The sequence below is a fragment of the Dermochelys coriacea genome, chromosome 9, assembly GCF_009764565.3.
Source record: "Dermochelys coriacea isolate rDerCor1 chromosome 9, rDerCor1.pri.v4, whole genome shotgun sequence".
NCBI classification, from domain to species: domain Eukaryota; kingdom Metazoa; phylum Chordata; order Testudines; family Dermochelyidae; genus Dermochelys; species Dermochelys coriacea.
The window spans coordinates 38,798,107-38,820,314 of NC_050076.1; the positions used below are offsets into that span (position 1 = coordinate 38,798,107).

Consider the following 22,208-nt stretch of genomic DNA (forward strand, 5'->3'; position numbering starts at 1 on the left):
ACTAAAACACTGAGCATTGTGTGCCTTTGACATCCAAGTGCTCAGGTTTCAAATACTTTCATAAAGGACTGTTTTCACTCGTAGCTGCTTACAGGCCAGAGACCTCTCATTGCAACTGTTTATTTCCTGTTGTTGTTCCCCTCCCGATACTAATATGAACCGGTAATGAAACACTGCCATGCTGCCTCTGTTCTCCTTTCAATTGCCCCAAAACTGTTATAATTCAGGGCTTGTTGGCCCTAGGAAATGGCTTTATGGCACTTGGGTGAAATTTTTGTAGTACATCTGCTCTCTCTTTATTTGTAGGCCACAAGCACAGAACTGTAGTAATAAAACTATTAGTAGGTGTTTAATGGCAGGTTATTGAGGAAGTAGATAAAAGAACATTGCTGTATTCACATCAGTAATGGGGGTGAAGTTTTTAAAGGAGACAAATTGCTGAGCTTTGAACTTAAAAAAATTATACTTAGCCATTTTGTCAAAGGGAATCTCCTTTTATTTCACACCAAAGTATCTCCAGTCAGTCTTCACTGTGAAATATACTGGTTTGAATTTCTACACAGTATGTAACATTCTAGTATGTATGTGTCTGCCTACAGACATGTATATTAGATGTAGGGAGTTGTAACTTGGTATTATTATGGCAACAATAACTTTACAAAGAGTGTTAACTTTGTTTCACTTCTATACCACTTGATGTATTTCTCTCTATTGAGCACCTCCAATAATACAGATTTCACAAGGCATACTTTTTTAGAAATTGAGGTTCATAATAGCTGTGCTGCTTGGATGTCTTGAGGAGAGTAACATTCCAGTTACATAAAAAAGAAAAGGAGTACTTGTGGCACCTTAGAGACTAACAAATTTATTTGAGCATAAGCTTTTGTGAGCTACAGCTCACTTCATCGGATGCATTGAAGTGAGCTGTAGCTCACGAAAGCTTATGCTCAAATAAATTTGTTAGTCTCTAAGGTGCCACAAGTACTCCTTTTCTTTTTTGCGAATACAGACTAACACAGCTGCTAATCTGGATTCCAGTTACATAGTTTATGATCAACCAATTGCTTGTCCAGATATTGAATTAAAAAATAAAAGACACTTTTTTTTCATTAGAGAGACAAGGTGGGTGAGGTAATATAGTTTATTGGAACAACTTCGGTTGGTGAGATAGACAAGCTTTCGAGCTTACATAAAGCTCCTCTTCAGGTCTGGAAAATGTACCCAGAGTGTCTCAGCTAAATACAAGGTGGAATAGATTGTTTAGTACAAGTAGTTAACACATATTTTAAGGGACCATTCAAGGTGAAGTAGCTCATTAACATCTCTCCAGTAATGGGGGGGCACGGGGCGAGTATTGCTAATCTGCTCTGTGTGTGTGTGTGTGCGTGCGTGCGTGGAAAATGAACCTGATTTCCATTTTATTAGCTAAGTAGTGATGTTACTGCAAAGCAAAGCGAGGAGAATGAGCCCTTGGTTTAGAAGCCATTGGGTTATCAAGCAGGAGAGTTGCATTACCAATCCCAGTCATGTCACATATATAACTTGATGGAACACACCTGAATCCTCCCTGTTGGTTTATGTTTATAGTCTCCTCTGTCATCCAGTATCTGTCTGTTCACATGAGACACAGAGACAGACAGACAGAGAGAAAGGGTCTGGAGGCATTTCTAACAGAGATGCCAAGCTGTCAAATAATAAATCAGGAAGAGATTCCCTGATGGCTTCACTTCAGCAGGAAGACTCCCTTTTGTGACTATGTGTGTGGTATCTGCTGGTTATTTTCACTCCCATCAGACCTGTCTGATACGGTCAAGTAGGTTTGAAGCTTTCACGTTCAATTTTCCCTTCATTTATTGTGACTATTTTATTTCTCTCTTTCTCTGTAGTTTTCCGGGATACACATTACATCCTCCTTTCTCTTTTGACTACTTTCCTGGATCTTCATCTCAGAGTTAAAAAAAATAAAAATCTGTATTTTTCTAGGGTTTCAGGGACAAGAGAGGAAATACATTCAATTTAGGAAGACCTCTAATCTCTAGTAATACAGAATGGCTTTGTTAGATAAGATTAAAAATTTCATGAATGTCCCTCTTCATCCCTGGAGACCCCACAATTTGTATCAGCTATTGTCAGTAGTGGCAGGGCTTGATAACAGCTGGCTAGAGACATGGCCACACAGCAACACAACAAGAACCAGGCAACCTGTTTCATAAATCTTCAGCAAACCCATTCCCCCAGCAGAGCTGTGAATCTGTTACTGTCATAGTCCTAGGGAAAATGCTTTGTCCTCCAACCAGTCAAAAACTGAACTTCAGCACTATCAAGGGCCCAATTGGAGTGCACATTGAGAAATATTCCATTGTCTTTTTAATTGTAACCCTTATTATTAAACATGGATGTAAATTTGAGTTGATTTTTGTTGGATACATGACTAATTTTCCAAAATCATGTTTCCTTTCTGCCCTGTCAGTGGAATTGGAAGTGTATGGTACTGTAAACCAACTGTAACTAGCTATCATTTTTATATAGGGACAGTTACCATTGGAGTCTTATTCACAGTACACCAGATTCTGATGTCTTCCTCATGGTGGGTAGCACCTGGCTCCCTAAGTAGTCCCATTAAAGTCAGGATCTGACCATCTGGAATAAGCCCACTGACTTCAGTTGGACTATTCACAGACTGTTACTTCACAGCATGAGTTAGGGTGGCAGAAAAACTGGCCCATATACTTGAGATGCAAGTATCCCAGTGTTTATGGGAGAAGCTGAATTTGTAAACAGTGGGCCCAGTTCTGCTCTCACTGAAGCAAAAGTCCCTCAACTTCAGAGGGACCAGGATCGATCCAAAGGTCAATATCCCATTTCTTGTAATGTTAATAGCTAGTGAAATGATACCAGTTAATACTGGAAGGAGAATAGGTGGAATTGCTATGGAGCCAGAACTAACAATTCCAAGGCCTCATGGGGCATGTTTAGTAAACGTCAGAAATGAGCCAACATCTTCTAGTATGTTAGCCTCTTACAGGGCTTTGGCTGCAGGCATGGTGTAACATCACAGTACTTGGACCACCATGCTGTTACTTCGGAGACTCCCGCTCTAGTATGGACCAGAATCCAAGAATGGGCTTGTTAGAGAATCTTTCTGTAAGAATAAAAGCTCACTGTGCTGTAGGTAATAGCAGCAAAAATAGCAGCTTTATGCACAAACACAAGTCTTTTCTTCAAGAGACGTTTTAATTCCCCGCAGTGCTATAGATTCACAAAGCCCATTGAGTAGGAAAGCTACAATTAAAAATACATGATACTCATTTAAAAATAAAATATTGCTAATATACAGTTTTTCTTTTTTCTTGTCAGCTCCGTCTCCAATTGCTTTGATACAGGCTAAAGAAATAACAAGGCACAGCGTTGCACTGGCCTGGCTGGAACCTGACAGGCCGAATGGAGTCATCTTGGAATATGAAGTCAAATATTATGAGAAGGTATTACTCAAAATGATCAGATGAGGTTTGTTTCCATTACAGCCATTCCCAGATAGGATCTCATTATTGGGACCAAATAGATTTGATTTCATAATCATATCCAATTAGGGATTTCATACACTTGAACAGTTACACTGAATAATGAGAATAATATACTGCACTCTCCTCTAACAGTGTATTTGGGTTTTTCTTTTTTTCTCCCTTAGAACCAGGTTTTTACAGAGAGCACATTTATAATGAGAATCAATATAGCTGAGAAGTAGTGATACATTAGCCTTACATCAGAGATAGAAGTGTAATAATGAAGCATGTAACACAGTAATAATAATAAGATCTGTTTAAGTCGATGGCTTCCGCTTAGAGTGATGGTGTGGGTTTGATGGCTTTTAATAGAAAATAAGAAAAAGAAAATTACATTCTTTAGTCTTTCCAAGTTATAGGGAGACATTATTTCTACAAAATAATTTGTCTCTCCTCAAGTACAGAACTATGAAAAGAGCTATTTGATTTCACGGTTGCCTGGAAAATGAACAATTACCTTTTCTTTCTCTCTCTCTCTTTTTTTCTTTCTTTAAAGGTAATTGCTTATTTGCCTCCCTAATAAAGCCAGAAAAGGGCAGCTGATTTTCACTGAAACTAGATTACAACATTTTCTGACACATTTTTCAGCCTGAAATAGACTTTAAGACATGGGCTTTCAGGCAGACATTTCCCAAGGGTTTCTTGGATATGTAGCTCCTGGCTGGAAGAGAGGAAAAAGAAAGAGTGAACGAGAATAAAATGTTGTTTGTTCATCAGCAGGATCATGATTGAAGACCTGGCTACTTTCCAGAGAATTTTCTCGTTCGATTTCTGAAACAGACATTAGACATACCATCGTTAGATGTACCATCCCCATCATCCTTTCTGGCCATCTCCAAGACCCCCTTTTAAACCCCAGTACTAGTAAGGGTAACAACAAAAACCTTTTTAGGGATCTTTTGAAAAGTCAATTGCTATTAGTCATAGCCTCAGAACAGATTTGGCAGCAAACTGGGGATTCAGGGTTCACTGTACAGGGAGACATTTTTGTGTGCCTCACTCCAGTGCTCTGTTGCTCCTAGGACCAAAATGAACGCAGCTATCGCATTGTGAAGACAGCCGCCAGAAACACAGATATCAAAGGCCTGAACCCTTTGACTTCATACGTGTTTCATGTGCGAGCCAGGACAGCAGCGGGATATGGGGACTTCAGTGGGCCATTTGAGTTCACGACTAACACAGGTAACAACATGTGCATCATTGGCAGAGGGCTGACAGTAGATACATTCCTTCCTCCATTTCTTTCTTGACTCTACGCAGATTATAATATAATATAATATTATATTATATATATATATATATATATGAATATAATTGAGCTGCTCATTGGGAGTTTGACTTCATTTATTCACTTGAATGTGGCATCCATATTGTGACATACTCCTGCGTGGTACTATGATTTGTAAAAATGGCTGTTGACTGCCATTTCCACTGTTGTTTCTCTGATCCGGCCTTAGTAAATCTGACGTTGCACAGTTATTTGGATGTGTTGCATACTGGATGCAAGATGCTTTCAAATCTTAATGAAGAAATCTGAATGTGGTAGGGTAGAAGTACACACTATAAATGCTCTGAAGTTTTTTCTCTCATTGATTCATGGAGATTTATATTTTCAACTTCCTTTAATGATAATATGAATTATTTGCATAAATTTCCAGTGTGTCCCATCTAGAGAAGGATAAACCCCAGTTACTCTCCTTTTTTAATGTACTCTCCTTTTTTTTATGTGAATCAGTGAGGTATGTTGTGTGTGTCTCCTTACTTCTGTGTTTTCTCTTAAACAATTTTGCAAAGGGAGGCATTTGTAGATTGTTCTATCTGTGATTAGGTTCTCATTTGTTTAAGTCAAGGTAACATGTAATAGTCCACAAAAATGTGAATGGAGTGTTTGCTTCCTAAGACACCGGAAGGAAGAGGATATGACCGAACCTGTTTCTTTAATTTCCATTATGCAGGTCTGTTTAAATCACTTCAGGTCACGTCATTCTGTGCTAACGTCCCTCAGGCATGGCATGAGAAAACTTAATATAGTCAATCCACCAGGCAGAGGGAAGACATTTTAAAACAACTTGCTGTGTTTGTGTCAGTGAGGAATGAGCATATGGTCCATTAAAAAAAAATAAAGTAAACTGGGAAACAATTCAGTGGGCAATAAAATAGGCCTTATACCCTCTGACTGAGAACGGAGGGGCGAAGGAGAGGAAGTCCTTGTTCTCAGCAAGTTGAAGTTTCCCAAACCATTGTCAAACATAATGTCTTTAACTAATTAGAGCCCTTCTGGAAAATTATGTTGAATGAATACATAATGAAGGCCTGAGACTGGCTTTGAGTAATACCCTGAACTGCCTTTGCAAATCAGAACACAGCACCAAGTGTTGCCCATGACAATTTTGTACTGTAGGTGGCTGTGCCCTAGGTGTGTGACACTAACTGATGTCTTCTCTGTCTCTAGTTCCTTCCCCCATTATTGGTGATGGTACCAATCCCACAGTGCTTCTTGTCTCAGTGGCTGGCAGTGTTGTTCTCGTGGTCATTCTCATTGCTGCTTTTGTCATCAGCAGGAGGTAAGAACTTAAACCTCTCTCTCTCTCCCTCTCCCTTTCATAAGGGAGCTTTTTGTCTCTTCCAAACAAAGCTGAATTCTTTGATTAGCATCATAAACAGTGCATTTGCATTACAAGCCCTCTCCCATGTAGCTTTGATCTTCTCAGCATTAGTACCACAGCAGTATGTAATGTAATGGTAATAGTTCCAGCACTATTTGCCCTTCAAATGCAAAGCTGATTTCTGTAACTGGGATTGAGAAGCAAGCCAACTGGATATTTGATTCAGAGTAGCAGCCGTGTTAGTCTGTATTCGCAAAAAGAAAAGGAGTACTTGTGGCACCTTAGAGACTAACAAATTTATTAGAGCATAAACTTTCGTGAGCTACAGCTCACTTCATCGGATGCATCCGATGAAGTGAGCTGTAGCTCACGAAAGCTTATGCTCTAATAAATTTGTTAGTCTCTAAGGTGCCACAAGTACTCCTTTTCTTTTTGGATATTTGATGTTGAGTTTAATGAGTCTGAGTACAGGGGATCTTCTTGGGTTGGCTTGTTATGTGTAGGGGAAGGAAAGCAGTATTGCAGTGAAGTAACGTGCATGGAGAACCTCAAATGGTCTTGCTTGGGTGTTTTTGGTTTTTGATTTTAATACCCCCAGTTGTCTGTACATGTCTGCATCAGCCATTGGGATAGTTCTTCCATTGTGGGGAAGAAAGGCACTAAAGAGAAGCCATAGGCACTCAATACTTTGTATACAGTAACACATCAGACTGGATCCATGGCTTCCATTGTCAGGCAGAACCATAATCTCCCATCAAGCACATGCTGCTGCCCCCAAAACAAGGTTTACCCCTCAGAAAAATCATTACAACATCTCATATCAGAGAGGAGAAATACAAGTTGGTCCACTCTCCCTATAGAGTCTGATCACATTAGCTATAAATGGGCACAGCTTCCTTCTGATTTACTCTTTCACTTCAAATCATCTTAAAAAGAGCAGTTAAATCAGTGTGATTATAATATCTGGTAAATAGTCATGCATTGTAATGGCTTTCTGTGGATGTTCAGCTCAACGCATCCGTGCTGGCAGGAAAAAAGAGGAAAAGAACATATGAAAATGTAATGCGGAGAGACAGGTTTATTAAAAGCCATTGCAACAGAAAATAGCATCACCAGGGCTTGATGACTTAATCTCCTCTCTGCTTTTATTGATCACTTTATTATTTAAGACCAGATTGATAGCGGGATACATTGGATTTCTAATTATGAGTCGCCACCTTGGAGAATTGAGCCTGTCGAGTTGTTCTGAGATGATTCCTTCCCCACCTCCCCCAATAAAAAAAAATGTCACTTCTCAAGGCTGATAAACACGGCTTGGTGATTGGCCCTCAATGGATCACTTTTTAGAAAATGAAATGTCAACCCCTTGCCCTAGTATTGATTCTCTTTAGTATCGGCCTTAAAGCTGTCAAAGGAAAGGCTGCCTGGAGCCTGGTAGCTGACAGACTCGCTGATGCTGATGCATACTCAGCCAATTCTTCTCCCCACTCAGGCTGTCTGTTTAGTTATCTCTGCCTAGAAGTGTTTAAATTGGACAAAACACAGATAAAGAGCAGGCTGGTAGCCAGGACCAAAGGCTGGTCTAAATGCTGGTGGGAATGCAGATAAGTTAGTCAAGTGGCAGTGGGTTCAATGATGCCCCACAGCTCTGCCTCAGTAGGTTTTAAAGAGGCTGTGGAAGAGAAAAGACATAACAAAGTAAATGAAATGCCAAGGCAGTAAAAAACCATGAGGCCCCTTCCTGGGATGTTCGGTGAATATCAGTGCATTTAGGATGTTTATCATAGCACGACCAGCCTACATCCATTTAGCTCCAGTAGTTGGGAGTAGCTATTGATACACAAAGCCCAGTTTTCAAAAGTGGATGCCTTAATGGGGCACCTGAGGCCAGATCTGCACTAGAAACGTTTGCTAGTATGGCCATATTGGTAGGAGAGGTGAATTTTTGGAACATTTCTATACCAACAGAAGCCCAAGAGTAGACATTGTTACACCAGCATAAAAGGACTTTTGCCAGCATAGCTTATTTTGCTCACCAAACCGCCTGCACCAGGAGGTTTTGCCAGTGTAGCTACACCAGCAAACCTTTTCTAGTGTACACCTGGCCTAAATCTCATAGTGTGCCAACAGGTCTGCACGTAGGTATACAAACCTCCATTCTGTGCAGTTGTACTGATATCAGTATCAAGATGTGGGATAGGGATATCCATTTAGGGTGCCCACATTTGAAACTGGGCTTAATATTGTCATTTAGCATAAAGTCAAATCGGTGCTCAAAAATCATCTTCACAGCGGAAACTTTCCAAGGACCGTGCTGTCTACTACCTCCGACAGCCTGAGGATATGTTGTTCTCTTCTGTTCCTGGGAGAGTTTGTTAACATTAGGATTAATCCACTTAAGTGTTAGTTTAAACTTGCGTAGATTAAGTCATGTAAATTCATACAGCAAAGGACAGATGGCAGCTTGAGCATTTCTACAAAGCTTCCTACAAGCACACCTCTAAATTGAGACTATTTCAAATGTAGCTTTTGGGGAACATTTGGAGCAAGAGGATGAGGCTTTATTTTCAGAAGGGAGTTGAGTGGAGAAAGATGGCTTTTACTAATCCTTTTTTGGTTATCTAATTAAATTATATTTTTTTAACAAATGTAAAGAGGTCTCTTGGGTAGTAGATTGGTTTACCTTCCACTCTCTGAATTTGTTGCAGACACAGCAGCAAAATGAAGACAGACTGAGGCATGGAATTATGTGGCAGGCTGCAGCTTTTATTAAACTTTAGCACAGGCAAGGAGTACTACCTGCCCATCTCCCAACTCTTATATACCAGCCATTTAATTGGCTCTAGTGAAGGGGTTACAGGGCTCCTTACCATATAACCTGTATCTTGGGGTGGGCTCTCCTTAGCCTACCCCACACCTCTGGACTCTGCTCTCTCTCTTTCTGAGTCCTAGCACCCTTCCCCTCACAACCCCTACAAGGGGGAGAGAGGGTGCAGAAGGGTGGGGACCATGAGGGCCACAAGGTCTCACCCTGTCCCTTGAGCCCAAAGACCATCACCAAATTGCAGGTGTTTTACTTTGGGAACTGTTGATTTAAGCCTTTCATCTGCACTGGAAAGTGGCCGCAGGTTGTGACAAGTTAACAACCCAACCTAGGTACTAAGCGCTTTCCTACTTAACCCACTGTGGCTTGACGGTACAGCAAGGAAAGCGAAAAACTCCCCGGCCCTCTGCCACTTGGCCTATGGGAGAAAAAATTTCTTCCTGACCCCTCAAATGGGCAATTAGCCAGACTCGCAGCATCTTTCAGGCCAGGTGCCCGTTACTAGTTCAGGGTAGGTAGGGTGGGACTGCTGGAATGGAGCCAAAAGAAGCTCCACATGGCCCCTACTCCAGGTTAAATCTTGAGAGCTGGGGAATGCTGCCCCCCCACTGGCCAGTGGGTACCATAGACTCCCAGGGGGAGAAGCTACCGGGTGTCCCTTAGTGACTATCCCCCTTCACTGCTGGCCCCATCAAATTCCCCCACTCACTGAGGCAGATGGTGGGCATTTAGCTGAATGAATTGCCCACCTTTTACTAATGAGCCTTGGAACACCAGGCTATCTCAGTCATAGCCTTGCGCTCTCTGGCAGGCAGTATTTTAATCAGAGCAGCTCTAACCCTCAGCTCCCCTTTTGTTTATAAATGGTAAAGGTGCCAGCAGTGATGCAGGGGCTGAGAGAGCAGCCCAGAGTGCATGCTGCTTCACCACAATACATGCTAATCCCCCCCTTTGTTGTTTGTGGGGCAGGCCTATAGGGAAAAAGCCCCACCCCTTCTTTATCTCCAACTGCCACCTGTAGACTTGCCCGCATCTCTGACTCCTGCAGTTTATGAAAGCTTCTGTATTCTCTTCCTGAACACCACCCCTATTTAGTCACCACCCCTGAAATCCCTGTAATTATGGAATTCAAACTTGGGACAAAGGTTTCCTTCTGTCATTCAGGTGAGCTCTCTGTGGATGTCAGTTCATGTCCAGATTTCCTCCCTGTGGCTCAATGAGTGAATAATGAGCTTCCAGGGCTTTTTTCCCCCTCAGGGACAATTGTAGACAGCAGTGTCCCGCCCCAAGCCAAGGAGAAAAGGTCAACAGGTGACAAAGATAGAAGTGGAAGCAGGTAGTTAGTTTGGAAGGTATTATTAAAAGCTAATAAGCTACAATTATATTGCTTGAACAGTAATTCCTGTGTTTCCTTTTACCTGTTATGCGTCTAGGGTGTTTTGGGCTAGTTTTTGTGTATGGCTTAGAGGGAAGTTTTTAAACAAGATGAAAAGGATATTTTAATACTTAAGTCACTTTCATGTAACACACATTTGCATTGCATTTTTCACTTCTGGATGTCAGTATTAATTGAATTAAGTTGGAGGGGTCATACATAAAATTCAGAATAACTTTTTTTCCTAAGTTAGGCTGCATGGTGATCATTTACTTAACTGAAAGCATTCTATGCATGCACAGCAATAGCAGTGCTGACATGTTCCTCTCTGCTAAAGATCAGTTCCTATTATACACTTATAGACATTTTGTGCTGACTTTCACCCTATGCAACCCTCTTTCCCCCCCTTTTTCCCCCTCCCCCGGTAAATGAGAGCACAATTTGGTCCCTTGATTCACTTGATGCAACAGTCGTCCCCAGGCAATGAAAATGGCTTAATTCTGCATTTGGATTTAGAGGGATTTTTAATGGTTTCCTTTTATTTGAAAGTATTGGTTTTTAATTAACGTAACAAAGAAAGAAGTTCACAGGCATTTGTGGCATGTGTGGTCCGTGGCATATAAATTCAATTCCCAGGACATTTTAGGGAGCTGTGAGTCCTGGATCAAGGGCAGTGTGGGACTGTTTGGTATTTTTTCCCGTCAGTGTTGTTGGCAAATTATTTAGCATATTGCACACTACAAACTGTGTTAGAAGAACATTATGATTGCAAAAGCAAGCACTCAGAAGTTAGGAAATACCACTTTAGCTACTGGAGAAACAGATAAGCAGACATAGGTTCTCATCTTCTGCATGGAGAAACACCAAAAAGAGATGAGATGTACTTTGTCAATGCATATCACAGGTATTTGCCTTCAGAAATTCTGAGTTCATTCCAGACACTGGAGGGGAGAGTGTTGTGGTAGTCACAGATCCTTCTTTCTGTTTTCTCCAAACATGACCCCTACTACCCTATCTCCTTCAACCTGTCCCTGTCATGTCTTTTTGTCACCCCTGTCTCCTCAACCCAGTCACGTTCTCCTCTCCTTCCTAGTCCTAGTCCTAGTCCCCACTTCTAATGCTTCTCATTCCAATCCTAGTCTCCTTGCCAAGACAGTCCTAGTTTCTCCCTCCAGGGTCCAGGTCCAAGTTCCGGTCTCCCCCAACCCCTCAATTCCTTGTCATACTAGTTGTCTAGCCATTCCAGTCTTCTTCCCCCCTCCTCAGGTGGTCCATTTCACTTATTTCCTCACTCCTTCTGCTCCCAGGCTCCTAGTCCCAGTCTCCTTACTTAGCCAGTCCCAGTTTCCCCACACATGTTTCTTATCTTATTGTAGTTCCCCTGGCTTCCCGTCCCAATCTCATTGCCCAGACAGACCCAGTCTGGACTGTTGGAAGTTTCATCATTGATGTCAGTAGGAGCAGCACTTGATCCCGTGCAATACTATATAACAATACTGTACCTAGCTCTGTGTAGCACTTTTCATCAGTAACTGTTACCACGCAAGGAAGAGATCTTGGAATCATTGTGGATAGTTCTCTGAAAACATCCACTCAATGTGCACTGGCAGTCAAAAAAAACAAACAGAATTTTGGGACTCATTAAGAAAAAGAGAGATGATAAGACAGAAAATATATTCCCCTATATAAATCCATGGTATGCTCACATCTTGAATACTGCGTGCAGATGTGGTCGCCCCATCTCAAACAAGATATATTGGAATGGGAAAAGGTTCAGAAAAGGGCAACAAAAATGAGGAGGGGTATGGAATGGCTGCCATATGAGGAGAGATTAATAAGGCTGGGACTTTTTAGCTTGGAAAAGAGACGACTAAGGGGGGATCTGATAGAGGTCTATAAGTTCATGACTGGTGTGGAGAAAGTAAATAAGGAAGTGTTATTTACTCCTCTCATAACACAATAACTAGGGGTCACCAAATGAAATTAACGGTCAGCAGGTTTAAAACAAACAAAAGGAAGTATTTTTTCACACAACATACAGTCAACCTGTGGAACTCCTTGTCAGAGGATGATGTGAAGGCCAAGACTATAACAGGGTTCAAAAAAGAACTAGATAAATTCATGGAGGATAGGTCCATCAATGACTATTGGCCAGAATGGGCAGGGATGTGTCCCTAGCCTCTGTTTGCCAGAAGCTGGGAATGGGCAACAGGAGATAGATCACTTGACGATTACCAGTTCTGTTCATTCCCTCTGGGGCACCTGGCACTGGCCACTGTCAGAAGACCGCATATTGGGCTAGATGGACCTTTGGTCTGACCCAGTATGGCCGTTCTTAAGTTTTGATGTAGTAGGTCTCAGAGTGCTTTACAAAGGAGGTCAGTATCATGAGGTCAGAGATTAGGAGGCCCATACAGGAGCAAGCAAGAGGAGTAGTTGGGCAGCAACAACACCCAGCTTTGGGTTCCTTTGACTTTTGATCTGTCTCTGTTCTTTTCAGCTGCCCTCCCACCCTTTATAATGGGCCAAACCAAACCTGCTATCCAAACTTGGGAGCTTTCAGTATAAAAGTCTTCACTACAGAGATGTTTCCTGTATTAACTTCTCTCAAATCCACACAGACTTTGATGCTTAAAACTATACTCGAATGCTTTTTTAAAATTAAAGACATAAATAATATAAATGTAATATAAATATAAATATAAATGTATGTGTAGAAATAATGTGTAACTTAATATGCTGTACCACCTATCATATTAATATTCACAGATGTGTAGTCTGAAAGGGCTTGCTTTTTAAATTCCACCTCTAATTTTGTGCAATTAGAAGTGGGTACAAAGGCTAGCATTTAGATATCCGCCTAATTGTGCTTGCAAATCAATCAGTTAGACATCTACATGTTAGCATTTGCATCCACATTTAATTATACTAAAAAAAACTGGAGGCCTAATTGGGTCCCCTTTCAAAATTTGGCTTCAGAATTACAAAGATCTGTGTTTTAAAGAAAAGTAGCTGCAAAATAAACCTCCTTCTTTTTCTTGAATGGAAATATGTAAATTTGAGTTTTTGTGTTTCCCTTGGTACGTTTGTTGGTGACTGTAACACCTGGAGCTGTGTAAGGAATGCAGCTTCTTGCATTGCTGTTGGTTATAAATTAGGCCATCAACTCTTGTAGGACAAACCCAGAACATAGGTCTTGGCAGGTACAGCAATTCAAGTCTTGGCAGGTCAAGAAGGTTCTGAGTTCATCTCCTAAATTAAGAGATTTATTTTGAATTGTAATGCTCTTTTTCATCCTGATAGACGCAGTAAGTACAGTAAGGCTAAGCAAGAGGCAGATGAGGAGAAACATTTGAATCAAGGTAAAAGGCAGTGGTACTTGTTTTTTTTTATCTGGTTCACAAAGCATGTCTGTGTTCTTATGCTTAGAAAATAAAGAATGACATTCCTCTTGAGATGACTATTTCACTGTTTTCCTTGTTTGCAGCCCTTCTCTGCCAAAACAAAGCATCTAGTAGCAGGGAAACTTTGAATGGCAGGCTTTATTCAAAAATCCCAAAGGTTTTTTGGGGAGATTTTTTTTTTATTCCCTCTCACTCAAAAGGTTTGTGTGACCTTTACTTCTGGCTGAAGATGATGGGCATGTTTTTCTGCCCAGTATATGTCAAGGATGCTTCAGGATGGGCCAGAGCAGGTGCTTAAGAGGAAATGTGAGGCATGCATTCCTTCCTCAGATCTTGTATACACTACAGGTTATTTCAGGATAACTTACGTCACTCAGGGGTATGAATAATCAACACCCCTGAGCGACATAAGTTATACCAACCTAAGCGCCGGTTTAGACAGCACTATGTTGGCAGGAGAGCTTCTCCGCCTCTTGCAAAGGCAGGAGCTATTAACCCCACGGGAGAGCTCTGTCCTGTTGGCTTAGAGCATCTCCACCACAAGCAGTACAGGGCTGTAGTGTAGATATAGTCTCAGTGACTGAACATGCTGTTGTTTCTAGCTTTATTGAGTGAAGGATCAAGCTTAGGGTCTGAACTCAGAACTCCCCTGGCCCAAAAATGGAAGTTATGCATACTGAGGGCATGTTCGCACTACAGATTTAAGTTGACCTACAGCCACCACAGTAATTACTGCAATGGCTGATGTCCTCACTACCCTCGCTCTAACGGTGGTGCATCTCCTTACTAGGAGCACTTCCACCAACTGAAGAGGGGCACAGTGGGGAGTTGAGAGCCAGAGATCTCAGTTCCACACAGCTCCCCATCAGGAGCCCAGCTGCCCACCGGGTAGCAGCCCGGGCTTCTTGACTCCCCATACTCTGCCAGGAGTGTGCGGGGGAGGAGCAGCCACCCATGCTTCTCAGCTCTCTGAGTGGGGAGCCTGGCAGGCACAACCCAGCAGGGAGCCAAGGGTAGGTTTCAGGGTGGTAGTCGTGTTCATCTGTATCAGCAAAAACAATGAGGAGTCCTTGTGGCACCTTAGAGACTAACAAATTTATTTGGGCATAAGCTTTCATGGGCTAGAACCCACTTCATCAGATACATGGAGTGGAACATACAGTAGGGAGATATAAATACACAGCATATGAAAAGATGGGCGTTGCCTTACTAAGTGCATGCATCTGATGAAGTGGATTTTAGCCCACAAAAGCATATGCCCAAATAAATTTGTTAGTCTCTAAGGTGCCACAAGGACTCCTCATTTTATTTAGTATCTAAACAGACGGTGCGCAGCCCTAACTACACTGACAGAAGCCCCTACCTCTCTCATGGAGGTGTTATGTTGGTGTAGTAGGGCATTTACATTGGCGGGACAAGGCTGTAGTGTGTACGTTGACATAATTAGGTTGATGTAAGCTGCCTTGCATCGACCTAATTGTGCAGTGTAGGTCTAAGTCACAGAGCTGCAGCCAGCTAGTTGGCATGCTACTGATATATGGAGTTCATTCACTGTCAAAAGCCTGATGCTGTTTCAATAGATGGGTAATTAAATGTTTGCATTTAAAAATAAATCACACTGTGGAATCTCCTTAAGTCCTTTCTTCTTTATTCAGTCAGTGCTGACATGGTGAATCTTTACTGGACACTTTCTTTGCTGTTGTATACCATTAAGAATTCGCTCCTTTTATGCTCTGTACTCAGCAGCATGTAGATCAGTGACATCAAATAAAGCATTTTTGTCTTGCAGGTGTGAGAACATATGTGGATCCTTTTACATATGAGGATCCAAACCAAGCTGTGCGGGAATTTGCAAAGGAAATCGATGCCTCCTGTATAAAGATTGAAAAAGTCATAGGTGTGGGTAAGTTTCAGGACATCTGTGTTTGTGCAGAAAATCTGTTTTTGTAATGCATAGCTTTCATTGGTGTTTAGGTACCTTGAGATCTAACTTTGGTTAGTATAACAACTCCCAATAACAAACAGGACTTTTCAGAACTGCATTGACAATTACATTTTGGCTACAAAGGGTTACGTGTCTCATGTGCATGGCTGATTGTTTGGTCTTTTTCCTGCAGGTGAATTTGGTGAAGTGTGCAGTGGACGTCTCAAAGTACCAGGAAAGAGAGAGATCTGTGTTGCTATCAAGACTCTGAAAGCTGGGTACACTGACAAACAGAGGAGGGACTTTTTAAGTGAAGCCAGCATCATGGGACAATTTGACCATCCCAACATCATCCATTTGGAAGGCGTAGTTACCAAATGTAAGTAAGTCATTTCTGTGACAAGGCCAATTTGGAAGTCATTGAGAAATTAAATCTGCATATTTTTCCCCCTGTTAAGTGACAGATGGAGCAGATCCACTGATAGCTAATAGGAGGAAATCAGTGCAGGACAAGTCATTAATCTTGTTGTCAGCTATAAATGGGTTTATAGTTTCAACTGATACCCTATCTGCAGGCAGCTTGTGCAAGATTTTTTAGGGGGAATTAATACTGCAGGTTTTTTGGTATGCCAGGCAGCCATCTTTCAAACCTTTGCTAGACTGAGCTGCTTGTTACAAGATAGGTGAAGGCAGATGGTAAGCAAAGTATTTTAAATACTTAAAAAAAAATCAAAACAAAACTACAGTGTCGGTGTGCTTTGAAGTACAAGGCATATCTGTGAGGAGCAGGTCTTTGAAATAAAATAGTCTTTATTTTAATATGAAACTTGCATATATGCTGTCTCTGATTTATGACTTTGATAGCCTTGCTTCCATTTATAGTAACACCTGGTCGATTATTTTGTTTAAAGCCTGATAGCATTCACTTGAATTCTGTCTCGATAAGAATATGACAAAGCTCAACAGATGCTGTTTCTAAGCCAGAACTGAAATACACCTGCAAGACCCATGTGGGTCTGACTTCATAAAGCACCACTGACACTGTGTAGTGGTTACTGTTTAAGATAGCTGTGCTCCAAATACAATGCATAGCATAGCTGCAGAACATGCGGCAAAGTGCTAAAAGTGGAGGATTCTTTAGATTTAGGGGTTCATTTTCAGTGCAGTGTAGCATCCATTGTTGTGAGCGGATGGGGCTTGTGCATTCAACCCTTCACACAGCAATGAGAATACATGGTATTTAATTAAAAAGATCTCTTGATAATAAAATAAAGTGGCTGATTAAAGGGAGAGTGGAGAGCCCATAATTTTTAATGAACTAACAAGAGAAATGAGCTAAAGTGTTGAAAAAAATCAGTGACAATAAGAAAAAAAAATCATTTAGGGAAGATTTCAGTTGGACACCCACCTCCTCTGGAATGTCAAATGGGAGTTGGATTCCTAAATCTCCCATTTGTGCCTTTTAAAGTCTCCCGTTTATATCCTGGAATTCCCCCTTTCTAATGTCCATGATTTTTGCTGTGATTGGAAATATAATTAGTATAGAATATCATTGTTTTCTTTTAAATACAAACTCCACAAGGAAAAAAAAGTCATTCAGACTGTTATTGCCTGTGGCTTACCAGGCCTTGCTTTAATTAAAAGATAATATTATAATTAAATATCTTTGCAGGTCTAAAAGAAAAGGAGTACTTGTGGCACCTTAGAGACTAACAAATTTATTGGAGCATAAGCTTTTGTGAGCTACAGCTCACTTCATCGGATGCATTCATCACGATGAAGTGAGCTGTAGCTCACGAAAGCTTATGCTCCAATAAATTTGTTAGTCTCTAAGGTGCCACAAGTACTCCTTTTCTTTTTGCGAATACAGACTAACACGGCTGCTACTCTGAAACCTTTGCAGGTCTGTTCCCTTTAAAAAAAAAATGGGGGGGGGGTCGTTTCTGAGTTGGTGGTGGTGTGTTTGCTACAGACTGTGATTTTCATAGCACTTCTGGAAAAAAGAGAAGCAACAGGGGGATCTTTGTATTGGAATCCCACCGAGGCTCTAAAACCCCTTAGCTAGGACAGCTGTAACAGTTATAAATGACTGGAGGCATTTGCATAATGCAGTTCTCACTGAATTAAAATGATTTCACATTTTCACTGAGGAGGTGGTAGGCTGAGCCGACCCCAGTGCGCCCTGTCATCTGGCTCCCAGGAAGCAGCGATTCTGCTACAAGCCAGCTTGGGCAGCTCAGAGCTGTTGCTGTTTGGTAAACAGGGCTACTTAAGAAGACATTCATCTCAATTCCTCTTGTACGTTTTCTGAACATTGTGATAAATGAATGCATTTAATAAACTGAAAACTAAAATGTAAGATGAATTGTGGAGGTGGAGTGGATGGGGCTGTTGGAAGAGAGGAAGCAGGAAAGTATGAATGCATTATTGGCTGCTAGTCAAGTACTTTCATAATTGACTAGATGATGGTAACTTGCTCCCTCCCCAACCTCTCTCACCCTCTCCCACTTCCCCACTGCTCAAGCAGTGCCTGAGTAATGGAATTATGTGTTAATGCACTGAAAGAGAGTCTCCCTTTCTTTTGAATTGACAAATTGTATTTTGATTGAGGGAGGTTAATTAAAACTCATTTAGATGTATTTGTTCTGTCGAATGACCGGTCACAGTTGCAAAGGGTAAATGAAATGGGGAAATATGCAGATTGGATTAGAGTGGTTTCCACTCTTACTGATGAATGTTCAGATAGGTGAATTTTCCTGTATGGAGAAGGAGGAGGAGTGATGTCTTATCCCAGCCTTTTCCTGTAAGAATGCAAATATTCAGCCAAGGCTTTTAAGATCACACACACATAGTTGTTTTGCTCAAGGCTTACCTTTGTTCATGCAAATCAGATGAGTAGATATACAGCTGCCTGATTACAATTTCAAACACATGTTCATCTACATGAGCAAAGGTGGGTGATCATGACAATGAGAGTTTTGGGCATTGGCTGAAATAGTAGGAGAATCAGGAATAGAAGGCTGTGTCTACGTTAACAGGGATTTTAGTGGCAAAATTATGGCACTGAAGTTATGCTGGCATAACCCCACAGTGCAGACGCATCAGAGGAAGGGGGTTTCTCCATGCTGTAGGAACACCGTTAGCCAGATTGATGGAAGCATTCTTGCATCACCTAGCAGAGTTTACATGGCGGGGAGGTCAGCCTAGCTACAGCGCTCAGGGGTATGGATTTTTCACACTTCTGGCAGAATTACAAGGGGGAGGCATTCTGTTGAGTGAAAAATGCACTGACATAGAAATAATTATGGGAGCTTTTCAGCACTAAAATATTTCACAGATGGACAATTTTAATAGTCGATTGTTCTGAGCAGATACTGATGGTGAATGGAGCAAGGAAAAGTTGAGCGTTTTTGCCAACTCAGCTCTATCTTTATATTGAAGGCATCTGCAGTTTAGGTCACAGGTTGGTTGAACCCTCTCTCCCCTATAAAATTCCCTTTTTCGAAGCAGTTCCTGTCAGTATAAATACAAAAGCAAATGTTCTCAGGGACAGGAATTTCTCTTTTTTTTGAAGGAAGAAGCAGTGTTGTCTAACGATTAGAGCAGAGAGGTAGGAATCCTGGTTTCTGTTTCTGACTGCCACTATGTGGAGCCTGATCCTCCAAGGACCTGAGCACTCCCAAGTCTCTCACTTCAGTTCTCCTTGTAGAATTCACACAGCCTCCCACGGGGCTGGGCTTGGCAATCACTTAATCTCTTTATGCCTCTCATTGGGCATCTTTAAAACAGGAGTAATTAGATTGGCCTCAGTCCTTCAAACAGAGAGTCTGAACATCATGCATGCTTAGTCCATTGAAATCATTGGGGTTTCTCACCTGCAGGATCAGGGCCATATAACTTTGTATGTCAAGCGTTCTATATGTGCATATTTATTCATTATTATTATTTATTATGAGATAGGCCATTTTTCTAGTCACCATTCTATGTCAGTAACCCAGTATTTCTTTTTACATTTCTTAAAGTTAGCTTTTCCGTATTGCACTATGGAAAGATGAGTACTGCTACTGCATCTGACCCCATATTTGACATAATTCATTGAATCGTTTATTTTGTGAGGGAAATGGAGAAGGCTCATTTAGAAATAGCAAGTCATACAGGATACAGGAATCCAGACTGAGAAAGTCAGGAGGGGTTCTGGGGAAGGAGTTTATATTTTGCTCAAATCTCAAGCTTCATCTGAATATCTTTTAGCTGCTGACAGCTTTCCACTCCCCTGAAGCTTTGATTTTTCAAAAGAAGGAAAAGGATCCAAGTGCTCACTGAGTCTTCCTCTAAAAGAAAATGCATATTCTAGCAAAGAATTTAATTATCCTAATGATTTTTCAAGTTTGAACAGCTCTATCTGGTACCTCCTCCCTTCTACTTCTTTAGCGAGCAATTATCCATTCATAGGTTCCCTGGAGACTCGAGGCCACTTTAGTTAAAGACCTTGTCAACCAGTCAACCAAAGGGTTAACCTTCCAGATGGAACCCTTCAGTGTTCTCGTCCCATAATATTTCTTTTCCAGATCCCTACAGCTGAGGCATAAGCTTGGTGCTTTTTAAATTAAATTAGAATGTGCAAGACAGGTGTCTTGGCAGTAAAATCATGTGCAACCCATTTTTATCCCATTAACATCAGTGTTCATCAAGGAATTATGTTTTTTTCTTTCTGCAAACTCTAGGTAAACCGGTAATGATCATTACTGAGTACATGGAGAATGGTTCCTTGGATGCCTTCCTCAGGGTAGGTGATTGCTTTATAATAAACCCAAAGAGGTTTTACATAGGGAAACACTCTCTGATTCCTTATTTTTGTTCTAGTTGGTGGAGGGATAGAGAATATAAACCTGAGAATGTTTGTATTTGGGAAATGCTTTTTAATATCTTTTTCTACTGCTGCCAGTAGCTGGCCGAGGGATGCAGAATAGATGTAACATTTGAAATGTAGGCTTTTAAATAATCCATGTTTAATAGGGAGCAGTTTTGATTTATTCCATTTTTGAAAGCTTTGCAATGCTCGTAGATTCATTAAAACTGGATATATTCCATATATCACAGGAAGCAATGACAAAACCTCTGGGTTTGTACTTTACTGGTGAATTATAGACACTAGTCAGGAGGGTGAGGAAATAACATTGCATTTCATTTCAAACAAGATGAAGATCTAGAGTGTGCTCTTTGCCAGCTTCAGCTGTGGCAGTAATGTAGCTTTTAACTTAATGCTATGTGATTTCCCCCCTTCCCCATCTGCAGAAAAATGATGGCAGATTTACAGTAATCCAGTTGGTGGGAATGCTTCGTGGCATTGGCTCTGGAATGAAGTATCTGTCTGACATGAGCTATGTGCATCGGGATCTAGCTGCCCGAAATATACTAGTCAACAGCAACTTGGTCTGCAAGGTGTCTGACTTTGGCATGTCCCGTGTCCTGGAAGATGATCCTGAAGCAGCCTATACTACTAGGGTAAGGCAGGAAAGGGCCTTTTCTTCCCTACAAAGTGGTTTGGGTTTTTTGTTTTTGTTTTGTTTTTAAATAATCTCAGGCACACGTGAAAACCTGTTTCATTACATAAAAGTGTACATTAGGCCAGGATCTCTGCCAGTGTAAATCATTGTAGGTCCATTGATTTCAGTGCAGCTACATCAATATACCTCTGTTAGATTCCAGCCCATTGTCTTCATCAGGTGCCTTCAATGTGCTAGAAGTTGGTGATAGGAGCTTGAGACCAGGAATTAGGGGTTTGGGTCCTACTCCTGCAAATATTTATGCAAGTGCTTAATTTTGTGCATAGTCCCATTGAGTGGTACTACTCATGTGTGCATATATAGGTGTGTGCTTAAGTGTTTGCAGAATCTGGACCTTGATGATCTGGACGGCCTCTTCCAGCCCCTAAAGTGGATTCTGTTCTAATTGTGATTAAAGAACTTCTCAAGATGTCCAGCCCCTAAGCAGTTTATGCTATAGATGTCTGATAAATTACAAAGACCATTTACATGATAGGTTTCAGAGTAGCAGCCGTGTTAGTCTGTATTTGCAAAAAGAAAAGGAGTACTTGTGGCACCTTAGAGACTAACAAATTTATTTGAGGATAAGCTTTCATGAGCTACCGATGAAGTGAGCTGTGGCTCACGAAAGCTTATGCTCAAATAAATTTGTTAGTCGCTAAGGTTCCACAAGTACTCGTTTTCCATTTACATGATGAAGATTTTCTGTTCATTACTAATAATATGCAAATTAATATTTAAATATGAAAAAGTAGGGAGTAGATTCAAATTTTAGCAGCATAGTGCTACTAATTTTGCTATCCTAGTTTTAGTATTCTGCATGTAATGATACCAACACTACCCTTCCCCAACACTTTTGAAATTAACATGCACCAAGAAAAAAGTTAGAGATTTTATAAAGTCTTTCTTTAATTGCTTGTTATTTCATTTTTAAATATTTGCCATTCTCCATCTGTCCTCCTGAGT

General features: G+C 41.1%; 1 protein-coding gene across 2 annotated transcripts in view; it reads left to right on the forward strand.

Annotated features, from left to right (window-relative positions):
• EPHA4 (EPH receptor A4) overlaps positions 1–22,208 on the forward strand; it is a 129,756-nt gene that overhangs the window by 99,559 nt on the left and 7,989 nt on the right. For both annotated transcript variants that reach the window (XM_038416275.2, XM_038416276.2), the window contains exons 6-13: positions 3,358–3,482; positions 4,586–4,745; positions 6,016–6,127; positions 13,672–13,730; positions 15,562–15,675; positions 15,890–16,075; positions 20,421–20,482; positions 20,992–21,201. In XM_038416275.2, coding sequence (XP_038272203.1) covers positions 3,358–3,482; positions 4,586–4,745; positions 6,016–6,127; positions 13,672–13,730; positions 15,562–15,675; positions 15,890–16,075; positions 20,421–20,482; positions 20,992–21,201 — 1,028 coding nt within the window. The remainder of the gene's footprint in view (positions 1–3,357; positions 3,483–4,585; positions 4,746–6,015; positions 6,128–13,671; positions 13,731–15,561; positions 15,676–15,889; positions 16,076–20,420; positions 20,483–20,991; positions 21,202–22,208) is intronic.